The sequence below is a fragment of the Myotis nattereri genome (assembly GCF_964212035.1).
Source record: "Myotis nattereri genome assembly, chromosome: 6".
Classification (NCBI taxonomy): domain Eukaryota; kingdom Metazoa; phylum Chordata; class Mammalia; order Chiroptera; family Vespertilionidae; genus Myotis; species Myotis nattereri.
In genome coordinates, this window is record NC_138081.1 from 55,536,208 (window position 1) to 55,554,497 (window position 18,290).

The 18,290-nt window shown below is 41.2% G+C and overlaps 1 protein-coding gene across 9 annotated transcripts in view; it reads right to left on the reverse strand.

The window, feature by feature from the left end:
* The window catches only part of PNISR (PNN interacting serine and arginine rich protein), a gene marked incomplete at its 3' end in the record, with an annotated part of 29,748 nt that extends 17,486 nt beyond the window's left edge, over nt 1-12,262 (reverse strand). For 2 of the 9 annotated variants that reach the window (XM_081094197.1, XM_081094203.1), the window contains exons 1-3: nt 11,583-11,695; nt 2,825-2,904; nt 1,055-1,169 (exon numbers count right to left, since the gene is read on the reverse strand). In XM_081094197.1, the coding sequence (XP_080950323.1) occupies nt 1,055-1,142 (88 nt within the window). In that variant the 5' untranslated portion in view covers nt 1,143-1,169; nt 2,825-2,904; nt 11,583-11,695. Of the gene's footprint in view, nt 1-1,054; nt 1,170-2,824; nt 2,905-11,582 lie in introns of all 9 variants that reach the window. The other 7 variants (XM_081094196.1, XM_081094195.1, XM_081094198.1 and 4 more) reach the window with 7 other exon arrangements.
* Between the last annotated feature and the right edge of the window lie 6,028 nt (nt 12,263-18,290).

An 18,290-nucleotide genomic window follows, 5' to 3' on the forward strand; every position in this document is an offset into this window, starting at 1 on the left:
GATTGAGCCCACAACACGGGCATGAGCCCTGACTAGGAATCTGACTGTGACCTCCTGGTTCATAGGTGGATGCTCAATTGCTGAGTCACACTGCTGGGCTTATTCTCATACATTTTGATGGAAACATAAATTGGCATAATCCTCATGAAGTTAAACTTGGCAGTGTCTACCTAAAACTTTCCAAATATGCAACTGTGATCTTGATATTTTTACTAAGAAAATAAAAATAATTGGACACATAAATAACGATATATATATACAAAATTATGATAATTATTTTTAAAAGTAAAAAACTATAGCCCAACCTGTATAGCTCAATGGTTGAGTGTCGACCCATGTGCCAGGAAGTTACAGTTCAATTCCCAGTCAGGGCACATACATGGGTTGTAGGGTCGATCCCCAGTAGGGATTGTGCAGGAGGCAGCCAATCAATGGTTCTCTCTCATCACTGATGTTTCTCTCTCTCTCTCTCTCTCTCTCTCTCTCTCTCTCTCTCTCTCTCTCTCTGACATCAATAAAAATATATTTTAAAAAATAAAAATGACAATCATCCAAAAGTGGATCAATTAAATTACAGTATCTTCCTATAATAGAATGCTATGTAGCTATTGAAAAAATAAGTTCAGATTAACCTAATAAAGGCAGGGCATCGGAAGGGATCATATCAATGAAACAAAATTGGCCATGAGTCAATAACTATCAAAGCTAAGTAACAAATGGGGGTTCCCTATACTCTTTTCTACATCTGTATATGCTTGAAATGTTCCATAATAAAGAGAAATGACTTAGCATACCATCAGTTGACTATGCTCTACACTGAATTATAAGATTCAGAATTAAGAGAAGTATGCTTTACTTAAATTACACGTTTAAGAAAGATTTTCTACTTTCTTAGAAAAAAAGAACTAAGTCAGTTTTAAAGATTAAATACTGACCACAAAATGATCCAATAAACCAATTCCAATTCCATCTTCCTTAATCCCATCAAGTTATTTCCCACTTATCTCCACATCTCTCTTCTCGCCCACCCTCCGATTTGGGTTTATTTCCTTACTTGGATCCTGCTGGTGCTGGAATGACTGCATCCACTGTTGTTGGTTCAATGGCCATTGCTGCCAAGGCTGTCCTCCTTGATCCCACATCCTGACTTTAAAAATATATTTGATTTTCTATTTTCAACAAAATGAACATAGTTTAAAAATGAGAATGAGAGTTCTTTAATTTTAAAAGCTCACACAGAAAATATTATACAATAATACATTTATGTGATCAGAGCTCTAAAATTCTGGTCAATAGGTTGCCAGAGGCAACTGGAATTTTTAGGTTGGCAAGCAAAAATAGAAAATTTCATGTTAATACTGGCATCAGAATTTGGTGGTAGGCATTGCTCATATCAATTTAGCTTAAAAAGGAAAAAAAAAATCTAATTTTTCCCAATATGAATCTCTTGAAATATAATTACTTTGAAAATAATAAGAAAAAAAAATGTGATTTCATCTCCCCCAACCAAGATTCCTTGAAGAGAATAACCAAATAACTCTAATAATGAACGAGAACTCTCCCTTATAAATAACTATGGCTAGTGAATGCTTAAGGTAAAATCAATTTAGAAAACTGCCATATTGTCAAACCTAATAGAACAACTGATTCAGACAATCTTAGAAGCAATGGGAAATCACAAATTGAAAAGTTGCCAAAATATCACCCTACAGATTTAATAATCTGTAATAGTGCCACCTCGTAAGATATGATATTATGTCCCCAGAATCATTTTAATAAATACTTTCACCAAAAATGTTTAATCGAATCCAACTGAGCTTTTCTATCTTACTTCTAGTGTGAAGGAACTATAAGGGGACGAAGGAATGAGATAAACAGTATCAAAGAAACAATCACATAAATCCAGAAGGTGAGGTAGTTTACTGGACCAGGTTTCTTACATGTAAACAGCATGAAAAAGACTGGGGAAGAGAACATATGTTAACAACTATTAAATCTACATAATGGATATGGGGGAGAGGGTCATCACACTAGTTTACTTTTCTGTAAACTAGTTTGAAAACTTTCATAACACAAAGTTTAAATTCCTACAAGTCTAATATCTTTGTACTTTATACAACCCTCTTCAAGAACCAATGACACACATGGTAAGCAGCATATGTTTCTTCAATTTTGTACGTTAGGGCTTAGTATAAAATAGGCATTAAATAAATGTTTACTAAACTAATCCTTCTAGACTGACCCTTTCCTCTAAAAACAAGGCAAAAGCCTTAATATTGCAGGATCACAAAAAACAGAGAAGCCAGATAATAAGAAAGTAAAACACACCAACTCAAATGAGACAGTTGGCCATTATAACTCAGGCTCTTAAAGAGTTTGCAACTCCAGTCTTTGTAGCATTTTTATAATTCTATCAATGGCAGATGCTGACTTCTCAATTGAAGAGCACTGTGAATTAGGGAAGATGCATTCGTTTGTGACCTTGACTTACTTAAGAATTAGTGCACTTATCTACTGGTTGCATGAATATAGTCTATTATAAAGGCATTATTAGCATACGGCTAAAGAGGCACTACACAACACCCCAGTTGAAGCCAACAATTGAACTGGTTAAATATACTTTTCTAATCTCTCTTGAGATTTTCATTCCTCTCCCTATTCCTCGCCCCCTCTTCTTTTCCAACTATACCTTTAAAGCCCTTTAAAAACTAAATGACTCATTACAGCCCTTGAAAAGTAACTTCACTTATAACTTGAATTAAAAGGTAACAAATAAATAAAGAGGAAACGCCCAAAAGAAATATCAACTGATATTTTGACTGACCTTAGAGATTCACCTTCTGTTTAAAATTTAGACAGATTCAGACTACAGCTTGGAAGCATAGCAGCAAAATTACTTATGCCCTGAAAAAAAAAAAAGTATAAGTTTGCTCTTAGATTATGAAAAATTAGAATAAAAAGATACTTTAGAGATGTAACATGAAAATGTGATCATCTCCAAATTATTTTGGAACTTATTCTTTTATTAACTATAATGAGAAAGTATTTACCATTATAAGGTTAAGGGAAACAGGTACATCAGAAATGGGAAGGCAACACTTTTTAACATCTTTTTCTTTCAAAATATCTTTTTTATTTACAATAAAATATCTTTATTTATTAACAATAACAAAACAGTGTCAAACCATCTAGGAATTGTTAAATATGCTGAGAAAAAAGGAACAAACATTTGAAAAGAAGATCTCATCCACCTGGTATTAGCTTAAGTGGTACAAGTGAGGCAATAAAATGCATTAATTCATATTTTTCTATGGAATTTTAAGTTTAAAAGTTAACAGTAGTAGGTGAGAACAGTCTGTCCCTCAAACAGATTCTTCCCGTTAGGATCAGAGCTTTTCAAAAGTTTATAGAAAAACAAATCTATTCATCTTTTATCTTCCATAAGGTACAGGACAGCTTTCTCCACATAGCAATTACTAAACACCAGACAAATAAAATGGTCTGTAGCTCCATCTTTTTGTTCACTTTCAAAAATTAAAGAGAAAAAGAAAGAGAAATCTACAGATTTTTTAAAAATATAATTTTATTGATTTTTTACAGAGAGGAAGGGAGAGAAACAGAGTTAGAAACATCGATCAGCTGCCTCCTGCACACCTCCCACTGGGGATGTGCCCGCAACCCAGGTACATGCCCTTGATCGGAATCGAACCTGGGACCTCTCAGTCCGCAGGCCAACGCTCTATCCACTGAGCCAAACCGGTTAGGCATGGCCGTGGTCGGCAAACTGTGGCTCGGCAAACCGCGGCTCGCAAGGCACAGGCAGCTCTTTGGCCCCTTGAGTGTGGCTCTTCCACAAAATACCACATACGGGTACGTACAGTGTGATTGAAACTTCGCGGCCCATGCGCAGAAGTCGGTATTTTGTGGAAGAGCCACACTCAAGGGGCCAAAGAGCTACATGTGGCTCGCGAGCCGCAGTTTGCCGAGCCGCAGTTTGCCGACCACTGGAACCGTTAGGGCATCTACAGATTTTTTAAGATATGAAGAATCAAAGAAAGTTGATCAGCACAGTCCATAATGACGGGTATAAGCAATAACAATTACACAAGTCATATAAATGTGAGGCTTTGGGCAAATTAACTCTGTGTCATTTTCTTATGAAGGATTTGAAGTAATCTTCTGTTATCTAGTCCAAAAAAGGTACCTCTGATTATGAGAACAAAATTGAGTTATGTGGAATTTTGTAAAGTGACAGGTTTTAAGAAAAGACTTGGTATACTTGAATATTTAACATAAACTTGTATTTATGTTTCAGCATCTTGAACAATGTTTGATAGTTTCATTAATTATTCTTAACTCAAGAAGAAAATTGTGATTTGATAGCAAGGATTTAAATGCCCTATTCTTGCCCGGCCAGCGTGGCTCAGTGGTTGAGCATCGACCCATGAACCAACATGGTCAGGGTACATGCCCGGGTTGCAGGCTAGGTCCACAGTGTGGGGCATTCAGGAGGCAGCCTATCAATGATTCTCTCTCATCATTGATGTTTCTATCTCTCCCTCTCCCTTCCTCTCTGAAATCAATAAAAAAAATAAAAATAAAAAATAAAAGCCCTACTTTTTCTTCCTTCATTTTCACCATAAAATCTGCAACAAATGCAAAATCTGGAAAACAAAAAGAATATGAAGGCACACCTGGCAATAATAAAAAATACGTATCTTTTAATTTCATTATGGTTTAGTGAAATAATATAGCCTTGTTCTGACTATGTTATTGACTAAAAATGACATTTACACATTGGCTTAATAATGATTTGGAAAATAATAACTGTTAAAGATGGGTAATAAGTACATTAGGGTTCCTACTCTACCTTTGTACTCTGAAAATTTCCACAATAAGTTAAAGATAATAAAGAGTACTTGTTATAGAGAATCTTATATTGAATTTTCATGTGTTTTTTTGTCTTGGCTCACATAAGAATCTTCTTGAGGGGCAGAAGAAATCTTATAATTATTTAAAAATTCCCTAGCATTTTGCCCAAAGTATTATTTTCCTTTAACCTTAATATTAAAGATCCTTAGTCTCAACTTCGAAAGTTTGTAAGACTTTGTTTATTGTCGAGCCAGTCTATAAGATTTTCCCTTTATGAGGTTTAATTAACTGCTATTTTCTTGGAAATAACTGGGATTTGGAAAGAAAAGAAAGATCAATAATCACTGTTTGCATCAGATCATCCAAGTTATCACACTGGGCTGTAAAGACCTAGGTATAGCTATGTCCAGTGTCATAGACTGAACTGTGTCTCCCTGAGAAATATGCTGAAGTCCCTACCCCCACTCCCATAAATGTGAATGTGATCTTATTTGGGAATAGGGTCTTTGCAGATGTATTCAAGTTAAAATGAGGTCATACTGGATTAAGGTGGGTCCTAATTCAATATGGTTGGTGTCCTTGTAAGAACACACACACACCACCACCACCATGTAACAAACCAAAGAGCAGACACTGGACAGACATATCCACAGCCAAGGATTGCTGGAAACCACCAGAAGAAGCTAGGAAGGGGGAAGGAAGAATCCTCCCTATAGAAGAGGGAGAGAGGGAGGAGAAGAAGAGAGTGAGAAGGAGAAAGAGAGAGACAGAGACAGACAGAACAAGCAAGCCAGAATGGCCCTGCCAAAACCTATATTACAGACTTCTAGCCTGGAGAACTGTGAAAGAATAAATTTCTGCTATTTTAGGCCACTGAGTTTGTGGTAATTTATTACAGCATTCCTAAGAAACTAATACAACCAGAAATGACCATCATTCATCTTACCCATTTCTTAGATGACAATATATTAGAACACTGCGCTTTGAGGTTCTTAAAAATACCTGTTTAAATGACAGTCACTGACTGTGTGAGAAGATGAACGAAAATGAAAATGTAATTTTTGTTGTTGTTAATCCTCACCGGAGGATATTTTTTTACATTGCTTTTCAGAGTGGAAAGGAGGGAAGAGAGAGACAAAGGAGAGAGAAACATGGGTGTGAGACACATCAACTGGTTGCCTCCCACACCAGGGATTGAACCTGCAATCGAGGTACTTGCCCTTGACCCAGAATCAAACCTGAAACCCTTCCATGCACCAAACCTGAACCCCTCCTGTGCACGGGCCAACGCTCGAACTGGCCAGGGTGAAAATGTAGTGTTTTAAAGCCCTTAAGCATCAATTGCAAAATCAAAGATATATAGAAGCACACCTATCCTTTGATACATATAGTCAAATGTTTCTCACATCAAATATAAAGTTTAGAAACTACCAACTGCAATAATCCTCTTCTCCCCTGCCCTTTCAGTCCTACACAGATGACTGATGTCAAAATAAAAAAATTAATAATCCTGAAAAAGACCAAAGTAGGTGGGATCTCAATACCAGATATCAAGTTGTATTACAAAGCCACTGTTCTCAAAACTGCCTGGTACTGGCACAAGAATAGGCATATAGATCAATGGAATAGAATAGAGAGCCCAGAAATCGGCCCGAACCAATATGCTCAATTAATATTTGACAAAGGAGGCAAGAACATACAATGGAGCCAAGATAGTCTCTTCAATAAATGGTGTTGGGAAAATTGGACAGATATATGCAAGAAAATGAAACTAGACCACCAACTTACACCATACACAAAAATAAACTCAAAATGGATAAAGGACTTAAATGTATGACAGGAAACCATAAAAATTCTAGAAGAATCCAAAGGCAACAAAATCTCAGATATATGCCGAAGCAATTTCTTCACTGATACCGCTCCTAGGGCACTTGAAACTAAAGAGAAAATGAACAAATGGGACTACATCAAAATAAAAAGCTTCTGCACAGCAAAAGAAACCATCAACAAAACAACGAGAAAACCCATTGTGTGGGAAAACATATTTGCCAATGTCATATCTGATAAGGGCCTAATCTCCAAAATCTATAGGGAACTCATACAACTTAACAAAAGGAAGATAAACAATCCAATCAAAAAATGGGCAAAGGACCTAAATAGACACCTTTCAAAAGAGGACATTCAGAAAGCCAAGAGACATATGAAAACATGCTCCAAGTCACTAATCATCCGAGAGATGCAAATCAAAACAACAATGAGGTACCATCTCACACCTGTCAGACTGGCTATCATCAACAAATCAAGAAACGACAAGTGCTGGAGAGGATGTGGAGAAAAAGGAACACTTGTGCACTGCTGGTGGGAATGCAGACTGGTGCAGCCACTATGGAAGACAGTATGGAGTTTCCTTAAAAACTGAAAATGGAACTCCCATTTGACCCTGTGATCCCACTCCTAGGAATATATCCCAAGAAACCAGAAACACCAATCAGAAAGGATATATGCACCCCTATGTTCATAGCAGCACAATTCACCATAGCTAAGATCTGGAAACAGCCTAAGTGCCCATCTGTAGATGAATGGATTAGAAAACTGTGGTACATCTACACGATGGAATACTATGCTGCTCTAAAAAGGAAGGAACTCTTACCATTTGCAACGTCATGGATGGAACTGGAGAGCATTATGCTAAGTGAAATAAGCCAGTCAATGAAGGAAAAATACCACATGATCTCACTCATTCATGGATAATAGAGACCATTATAAACTTTTGAACAATAATAGATACAGAGGCAGAGCTGCCTCAAACAGATTGTCAAACTGCAGCGGGAAGGCCGGGGAGGGTTGGGGGACAGGAGGTAGGGGGGTAAGAGATCAACCAAAGGACTTGTATGCATGCTTATAAGCATAACCAATGGACATAAGACACTGGGGGATAGGGGAGGCTAGGGGACTGTCTAGGGCTGGGGGATAAAATGGACACATATGTAATACCCTTTGTAATACCTTAAGCAAAAAATTAAAAAAAAATAAAATAAAATAAAATAAATTAATTTGTTCAAATTAGGTGGAAATGGCACTAGTAAAGGTTAACTTTATAATAATTTGAAATGTGGTAAAAAATTTTTTTTTTGCTATTTCATTTGACGCATTTTGATATACACTGGAATACTTTGCAGCTTGCAGCTTAGCAGATTTAAAAAATATTGGAAAATTGGATAGTTTGGTTATAAAAGTAATAACTGAGCCCTGACAGGTGTGGCTCAGTGGATAGAGCGTCGGCCTGAGGAGTGAAGGGTCCCAGGTTCGATTCGGGTCAAGGGCATGTACCTTGGTTGTGGGCACATCCCCAGTGGGGGGTGTGCAAGAGGCAGCTGATCGATGTTTCTCTCAATGATGTTTCTAACTCTCTATCCCTCTCCCTTCCTCTCTGCAAAAAAAATCAATAAAATATATATTTTTTTAAAATAACTGAAAAATAAATGAGCGAGAGCCTAAAGGTAACAACATCCCAGTAGCAACAAGTACATATAGTATCTTGGTTCTAATACCATTCTACAATAAAAGGAATCAGGGATCCTTAGAGAAAGAGCCAATTCTTAGGATTGGGGACATACAAAATGAGCCTGGAGTACTAAGAAGAAAGAAAGTGCATTAAAAAAAAGAAGGAAGGAAGGAAGGTCGGTCAAAAGTACAAAGCCAACTGAAAGAGCTCCTAAAATCCAAAACTGAAAAAAATTTGAACAAAATAAAATAGTACTGATACAAATATTTATGAGTCCATGCTGATATAAATAAATAATTGAATAAATGGGAAGGAAGAGACAAATCTCCCATGGAGAATTCCAAATAAATTATGTGGATATTCTCCACTCCTGAATTATGAACTGTGCAAAGGGACTTCCTCCTAATAAGTACAGTATAAAAGGAGTGAATAGGGGAGAGTAACTTGACAAACACTACTTTAAGCAGATGACCGAAGTCAATCTCAATGTGATGTCATTTTTATAGTCTACTAGAGGCCCGGTGCATGAAATTCTGCAAGAGTAGGCCATCCTTCCCCAACTGCCGCACCGGCAGGCACCCAGGACCGGGCTTCCCTTGCAGCACAGCTTCATCAGGAAGGACGTACAGTCTATTAGCTTATTACATTTTTATTATTATAGACTAGAGGCCCAATGCACAAAATTCATGCAAGCATAACCGGCTGCCATGCGGCCCCATGGCCCCCGCCCCCCCATGGCCCCCGCCCCCCACACTAGTTGTTCCAGAAGGTTGGTCTGCCATCCGGTCTAATTAGCATATTAGTTCTTTATTATATAGGATACCCTTGATTGGATGCCTGTGATCTTCCTCTCTAAAACCCCTAACACCAATCTTATCATGAGGAAGACATCAGATAAATTGCAACAACAAGGCATCCTACAATATACCTGACCAGTACTCTTCAAAACTGTCAAGGTCACTGTATTAGTGTACTAGGCCTGCCATAACTAAGTACCACAAACTAAGTAGTTTAAATAACAGAAATTTATTTCCTCATAGTTTTGGAGGCTAGAAGTCCAAGATCGAAGTATCAGCAGGGTGAGTTTCATTCTGAGGTCTATATCCTTAGTCTGCAGATGAATGACTCCTCCCTATGTCTATGTTACTGGGGAGATGACGAGACCTCGGTTCTTGTCTTCTTGATAGAAAGGTTTCAATCAAGAGACAAAGTATAGAAAAGCAAGCAGTAATTTATTGACCACAGCAAAAACACACTTAGGACAGTGAAACAAGGACCATTTCTCCTCTGGTTGCAAGTCTCATGGGGTCTCTCTCTTAGAGGTTACGTCAGGGGATATGTGCCTGAGGGGAAGGAAAGGGAAGGGAATAAATGAGTGTGCTCCTTGGAGGGAAAATGCACCCATCATCTTCATTTTCAGGGGGTTTTAAAGGCTGGACATTTAGGGGAGTTCTTAGGGGAGAATCAATAGAATATTCGTCAGCTTTATGCTAATGTACCAAAATGAGATTTATTCCCTTAATCTGTCTATCCTTGGGTGTGGTTGGAAAACTGCACTAATTGGATTTTTGTTATCTGTCTCCCTGAGTAGGATGATTCAAGCTATTGACCCTCTGGCTGGAGAGAAGTACATTTACTCTTAAGTGTCCACGATTCAGAGAAGATAGGATTTACAAGGCAGCTACAAACTGCTATTTAACTATCGGTCTTAGTTTCCCTACCTAGTCCACTTAACCCTGGAATTTTCCTAGCTTCTTACTATTTTATATCTTTACATGCTCTCCCCGCTGTGTCTTAATCTTTTCTTGTAAGGACACCAATCGTAATGGTTAGGGCCTACTCTAATGACCTCATTTTATTTCTTTATAGACACTATCTCTTTGCATTGCTTTTCAGAGTTTTCGGAGGGAGGGAGAGAGAGAGAAACAAAGGAGAGAGAAACATGGGTGTGAGATAGTGTCACATTCTGAGGTGCCAAAGTTAGAATTTCAACATGAATTTTGGAGGGATACAATTCAGCCTGTAACAGTCACTGAAAACAAGAAAAGCCTGAGAAATGGTCACAACCAAGAGAAGACTGAAGACACATAATAACTAAATATAATTTGGTATCCTAAATGGGGTCGTGGGAAACAAAAAAAGAACAGTGGATTAAAATTTAGGAAACATGAATAAACGTGGACTTTAGTTAATAATGTGTCAACATTGTGTCCATTAATAATAATGTATCCATTGATTGTGCAACAAATGTATCATACTCATGTACATTAATAACAAGAGAAACTGTGTGTAAAGGGGGTTTGGGTTGATTACTTGGGAATTCTGTACTATCTGCTCACTTTTTCTGTAAATCAAAAACTGTTCTAAAAAATAAAGTCTATTCGTAAAAAAAAAAATAATTAAATATAGTTTCATGAACATCTTAAAAGAACTGACTTACTGTTGTTACTTTCCCAATAGCCCCAGGATGCTTTACAAAGTAGTCACACGAGTGAGTCCTTATAAAGTGTTCTGGTCTGTTTTTATTGCTTTTGCCTTGCTGCACTCCAATCAGAAATTCCAAGTTGTTTTGCTCTTTTATGAGCTAACCACCGATAATCAAAATTTGTCAATTGCCCAAGATGTTCAGATGATAATACCCACCGCAGGATATTACCACTAAAATATTGGACACTGCCTCTTCCACTAGTGAAACTTCATACATGATGCCCATCACTGGATAAAACAAGATTACAAACTAAGGAAGCTAATTATAGTCAACAGGACGCATTTGCCCTTGGCTGCGCCTGCGTAGTCAGAGCTGCACAGCGCAAAAGGTCCAGGTCCGGGTCCGCCGCCGCCTCCGCCCCCGCCCCCCTCGAAACCCGCTCCCCACAGAGGGTTCCCACTGCGCACGCGCAGTGCTTAACGGCAGGTCAGGAGCCCCAGAATTAGTCCCTTCTCATCCGAGAAGAAAACTCTCATAGTTAAGAGAAAGGGGTGGTGAGCACTCTCCTTCATGGCAACATCTCCTTTTTATCGAGAGGACCGGTTTGATTCACCAAGTCAGGCAGACCCCGCGGCTTTAAGGGGATGAGGTCCCAGGGATAGCGCCAAGCAGCGTAAGCAACCTACGTGTTTTAAGTTATGCTACCTTCGCCACAGAAACCACGAAGTTTGTAACGGCCCGGCAAGTCCCCACGCGTAACTGTTTTCCACCACTTACTCACTGTGATTCCGGAATACGGTTACCGCCACCGTTCCTGTAATACCTCCAACCCTTTCGCTGCTTCTACTTCTTCCCGAACAAGACAAGATGGCGCCCGAGTGGTCTCACCCGGAAGTAGTAATAACAACATCCGCCTGTCCTCTGAAGCCGCACGGTGCCTGCCTCCTGGTCTTTGAGCACTAGACGGTGCCCGGTTTACGTGTTGCCGCGCCATTTTTGTTATGGGCAGTACCACCTGGTCTCTGGTACATGCCGCGGAAGTGTCCGAACATTCCTGTACATTCCCCTTACATGTCGCCAGCGCCTTGCCCGGCCAAGAGCTTAAGTATTCTGTGCAGTGCGCCCTGCAATTTTTTACTTTAGCAATGCGATCCTCCTTCAGGGGCGAGGGATGTTCTTCCCTAGGAACACTTTAGCTTCGGAAAAGGGGGCTGAGATTGCGGCACTAGTTTCAGACTACGGAAGGGCCAAAGGGTCAAACTGAAGAACTGGCCCGAGGCTGGCCGGCCGCGGTCTGGCGCGAATTCCTGGCGAACGGCGGCCTTCGGTCTCACAGCGGCGCCGAGGGCTCCGCCTCAGGGCCCAGACGTTAGCGGTGGGGGCCGTCTGGAGGGTAGCGATGGCGGGACCGTAGCCGACCCCGCAGCGGTCACTCTTTTTGTTTACCTCGAAGCATCGCGCCCCCTTCCGGGGACATGGGCTCAGCGGAACCTCCCCCAGCAAGTCCCGAGGTTCCGCTCTTTCCCGCTGAGCTTTAAGGAAAAGTGGCGGGGAGGTCCAGTTTCCACCTCCCAGCTGCAAGATGGCCCCCAGAAAGGGTTCAGGCAGCGCAGTTCTTGGAGTGGCATCCTGGACTCCGTGTTGTTTTACTCTGAAACAATGTCCAGGGATAAAAAAAAGTATCGGTTTCCAGGCCAGCGTCTACAAGTTACAAGGAAAACCAAAATGTTCCGAAGATACACTATCCATTTCTCAACCAAGTCTTGGGAAGTGCCTTGCTGGGGAGTAAATGAGTGCAACTTGTGTGTGACCGAAGGAAGTGCGCCAAGTGTCAAACTGTTCCATTGAGAATGGTGCAAACGACATGCAAGTGATAGGAGGCATAAGGTAGCAAGACTACACGGCGGCAAATGTAGACGCCATTGGCATAAAACCCAGTCTTCCTTAGTAAAACACAGGAAACCAAGGTGCTCCTGGGTGAGATGTGGAATAAAGTCCTCCATAGCGAACCCTCTGCTGGATCGAGTCCAAGGGGCTCTCCCGGCGGAGCTTCACCCGGGAGAGTCCGCCGACTGCGGGGGCTGCGGAGGCTGGGACGCCGCTGGGATGCCGCCCTCCACCCTCCCCGCGTGTCCGCACAGCGCACGCACTGCACACACAGACCGGTGCAGGTTTAAGAATCACTTTATTAATCTCTGATTTTGCTCTGTGATTTTCTTCACTTTCCAAGTTTTTTTTTTTCAAGTTTACTTTCCTGAGAAACATTCTTTTTTAAATATATATATATTATTGATTTTTTACAGAGAGGAAGGGAGAGGGATAGAGAGCTAGAAACATCGATCAGCTGCCTCCTGCACACCCACTACTGGGGATGTGCCCGCAACCAAGGTACATGCCCTTGACCGGAATCGAACCCGGGACCCTTCAGTCCGCAGGCCGACGCTCTATCCACTGAGCCAAACGGGTCAGGGCCCGAGAAACATTCTAATAAGAAAAACGTCCTTTCTCTGTAAAGCCTGATCGCTGGTGAAACTTTCGTATGTTCCTGCTTCCTGTAATCATCATGCAGTTGTTCTCTTGTTTCCCTAGTAAAGTGGAAGCAATTTTCTGAAAGATTTATTTTTCATCTGTGCGTTCCAACTGGCCAGCAAACTGCATAGCCACGTTTTTCCCCCCTTTGTCAAATGATCAAATTAATATTTTGAACAATGACCCCAGTATGGGCCCCTTTTTTTGGACACTTATTGCTAAATGTTGTTCCCCGTGCCAGTTTCATGAGCCACCCTCAGCAGTCACTCCCCTTTCCCTTTCCCTCGCCACGGTCATCTAGGATTTCCCTGTAATGTTCCGATCCGAGGGAGGCATCAGGCATGTGTCTCGATGCATTTCCCAGAATGCCTTTGTGCTCAAGGGTTTGAACAGCTGCCCTGTGTATGAGCTGCTGCCGGATGGTCATTGTGCACCTTGCCCAGAAAGTGCTGAGCCGCCTCATCTTGCCCGTCTTGACTGACACTCTGCTTATGACCAACCATCAGCAGATTTGTATATTAAATTTCTTAACTTCTCCAGTTTGCAAAGTGTTTGAAGGAGAAAGTTCAAGGGGAGGATATGTTCAAGTTACTACTTTGCATTATGGAAACAAGTTGTCCTCAAGGTAAGATGGAAACATGTTAAATAAGATGAGATATTGAAGAGAAAGAATTGGGACATATTCCTGCTTCTCAAGAGTTAAACCTTTACAGTGTTAAGTTCCATATCACATCCCTTTTGAAACTTAAGAATAAATATCATTTAAAGCTGTGGTATATACATGCCCTAGAATATTATTCAGCCTTAAAAGGAATGAAATTCTGAGACATGCTATGACGCGGATGACCCTTGAAAAGATTATGCTGAGTGAATCAAGGCAGACACAAAGGGACACATACTGTGTATTTCCACTTACGTGAGGTACCTAGGATCGGCAGCTTCCTAGACAGAAAGTAGAAGAGCGGTTGCTGGGAGTTGAAGGGAAGGGTAATAGGGAGTGATTTAATGGGTACAGAGTTTCTGTATGGGATTAGGAAAGGGTTGTAGAAACCAATGGTGGTAGTTGTATAACATTGTGAATGTAAGTAATGCCACTGAATCATACACTTAAAATGGTTAAAATAGTAAATTTTATAATATATTTTTACCACAATAAAGCATATAATGGAGGATAAGAATTATTTCAAGCTAATATGCTACAAGCAAATGATTACAAATTATAACTTTGAATTCTTAAGTACTGTTGTTACTTAAGCATCTCCTAGAAAGTTAGTATCTGGCATAAGTATGAGGAGGATATAAAATAATAATAACTTCGGTTATTGAACCAAACTGGTAATGGGCATTTGGGCCAGACTGGAGAAAGTAAGGTAAACCTACTACTGTATGTTCACTGAGTGGCATATTCTTACCTAAAATCTTTTGTGATTCAAGCTACTGTACTACTTCTGTACTTAATTCACTTTAATAATGTTGTAAGACATTATTAGTGTTCACCCATATCTGATTCTCCATAGACCCAGCACACAGAAGACAGCAATTTTCTAAGTCCCCTTAAAGTTAGGGAGGAATTGGCAAATTAGTTCTGGCCAATAACCTGCGGTTTAAGTGATGACTGTCATTTCTGGACATGACGCACTGTAACATCAACCAACAAGGCTATATCCTATATAATAAAGAGCTAATATGCAAATGGCATCACACCCTCACACCATCATGCTGTAACGGCTCAGATACTCAACACTGGGGAGAGAGGGGACCAGCCAGGCTGTGGCCCAGGAGAGGGACGAGCCGCCTCCCCCCCCATCCGCAGTCCAGGCGCCAGTGGCTGTGCCTACGCCTGTGGCCCGGGAGAGGGACAAGCTGCCCCCCTACAGTCCTGGGCGCCTGTGGCTGCAGCCAGCCCGAGCGAAGCTGGCCCGGGTCCTGGGTGCCTGCGGCCAGCCAGAGGGAGGGAAGCCCGGGTCCTGGGTGCCTATGACCAGTTGGAGGAGGGAATCCTGGGTCCCAGGTGCAGGGAAAGGCAGAGGCAGTTAGGGGCGATCAGGCCAGTAGGGGAGCAGTTAGGGGTGATCAGGCAGGCAGAGGTGGTTAGGGGTATCAGGCAGGCAGGCAAAGGGGTTAGCGGCAATCAGTCAGGCAGGCAGGCAAGTAGTTAGGAGCCAGCGGTCCTGGATTGCGAGAGGCAGTTGGACATCCCCCGAGGGTTCCTGGATTGGAGAGGGTGCAGGCCTGGCTGAGGGACAACCCCCCCCGCCCCCCGCACAAATATCATGCACCGGGCCTCTGGTATTTCATATAATGTAGCTACGGGGTTGGTATATTCTCTCTCAGTCTGGATCCCTGAGTTATTTCATGGGAAACGGTGGCCAGAAAGAGCCCCAAATCAGCAAAAGGCTGCAATGATCACAGAATAAGCTGCTAAGATTCTGAAGTAATTTGGTAATACAGCATACATCTAGCCTCCCCTGACAAATACAGATATTGGTAATGGGAGTTGGGTGCTGCTCAAAGAACCAAAACTGTGTGGCACTGGCTTAGAGGTTGGTTGGTATACATAGCTAATACTGGAGGCTAGGAACACGGCACTTCACATTATGCAGTGGATTTGATATCACTCTAACCCACGATAACCTGGGAGGGAGAAAATGTACCTAGTGGGTTTCGAATTAAGGGAAAAAGCTGAATAATAAGAGTGTTGTGGGGTGCTATTTGACGCATTATTATAAAGCTGGAGCTCAGAAAGAATGGTTGATTTGTGAAACCTGAAACTAAGGAAGAGGTGACCAGAAATTCTGAACCTCATATGGTTATGATTTTCACCTCCAAGCAGTAGGAGATAAACTTAAGAAAGCCTTTAAGTGACAAAGGATTATTAAAACTCAGCCTTGCAGCAAAATTCATAACTAAGGGTGTAGACTTCGTATTTATTTTGGAAAAAAAACAAAACTTCAATGGATTAATTAAGGGTGTGGAACCTTAATTATTTTCCTCACTTGGAAAAAAAGTGCCTGAAGATGAAAATGTGGTTAACAGGATGGCTCTCCCTTTAAAACTTATAGACAGAATATACCTACCCAAAAAGTCAGGAGAGATATGGAGGTAGGAAATCAGAGAAATATAGGCAACCCAAGAACTACTTGTCTTAAAAAAATGGTATGGTTACTGGTATGTAAATCTGGAAGCAGAAAAAGGCCTACATTAAGAGTTGTACTGGAAAATCTATATATATAAAAGCCTAAGCGACCATTACAACTGGTCAACCAAACGCTCAACACAGGATCTGCCCCCTGGTGGTCAGTGTGCTCCCACAGCCGACCAACCTCCCGCAGTCCCTCCCCCAGGCCATCCTCGATTGGCCCCAATCGGGACGGGGCGAGACCGCCCCGATAGGCCTGATCGCCAGCCAGGCCAAGGGACCCCACCTGTGCACGAATCCATGCACCAGGCTTCTAATAAATTATAAACCTTGGCTAAAAGAACTTGTGACTGTTTTGAACTTAAAGAAAAAGACGAAAAAACAACTTCCCCAATTATCTAGGAAATAGACTGAAATAAAGCTATGTATTTCCCAAGGATGGCATATTCCTCAACAGCCATTCAGATGTAGTCAAGGAGGATAATAAAAGATCCTTCCAGAAGGTGGAGTGTGGAGTCACAGAGAACAATGGAGAAGGGAATTCTTGGTGAACAAAATGGACATTCCCCATAACCAGAGTAAGAGACCCTGATAATATTTCTATTCTTCTTCCCCATCTGAATGAGAATATTTATTATGGTCACAGTCCCCCCAGTTCCACCCCTGTACAGTAAGTATATGGGGAAACAGAGCAGACCCTTTTGGTTCCTGGGTCTCCAGACCAGTGGAAGCAACATCCAGAACTGATGTAGCTCTCCTAGAGCCTGAATTTAGCAAATAAAACTGCCTGGATGGGGCTTCGTGTTTTTTTGTTTGTTTGTTTTTAAATGTTTTGATTTTTAGAAAGGGAAAGGGATAGACAGAAACATCGATGAAACATCATTGTTCAGCTGCCTCCTGCATGCCCCCCACTGAGAATGGAGCCTGCAACCTGGGCATGTGCCCTGACCAGGATCCGAACCTGTGACTTCTTGGTTCAAGGGTCAAAGCTCAACCACTGAGCAACCGGCCGGGCTGGATGCGACTCTGGGGCTGTATCCCATAAAAACAGTCACCATGTTCCATGTATAGAAAGAAGAGTGAGCTGAGTATTTAGTGACTCTTCCCATACTTTTTTCCTGAACCCATGGAAGACCTACTCTTTCCTACCCATCCCTACTTGCAATTAGGCAGAGACATGTGACTACTTTTGCCCAATGGTTGTTGGTGACACCTCCAAGATGAAGAATTTAATCGCCGGTGCAAGACATTTTAATACTCACTTTCCCTGCCATAGTGTGAGGCCTTGTGTTGAAATGATAGAGCCACAATCAGCCTGGATTACAGTCATCAGTTGGAAAATAGTTGCCTTTACAATTGCCAAGACTCACAGTGGACCCTGGGTGAGACATAAACTTTTGCTGTGTTAAGCCACTGGGATGTTTGGTAATTTGCCACTGTGGCATAATCAGCCTATCTACATACAAATGGGAATACAAACAGTTTGGATATTTCTGCTTGAGAGCAACTTTAAAAATGTATGAAAATACATTTTTCAGGGAATTCATGAACCTCTAAAATTACATACAAAAATCTGGTGCATATATTTTTCCGAGAATTTTCCTTCCCATCTTCTACAGGAGAGGGCTTGCAAATTAAAACCCTCCTCTTCCCCCAACACTATAGTTTCCCTTTGGGAATAGCAGGACCTTAATTCCTATATGGCTCTATGGGTAATGTTGCTTGATTTTTCTCCATGTCATTTGCCATTTGATATATCTTTTCCTTACTCTTCATTTCTTTGGATGTCTGTTTCCTCCCTTCTTGGAGATTTCTAT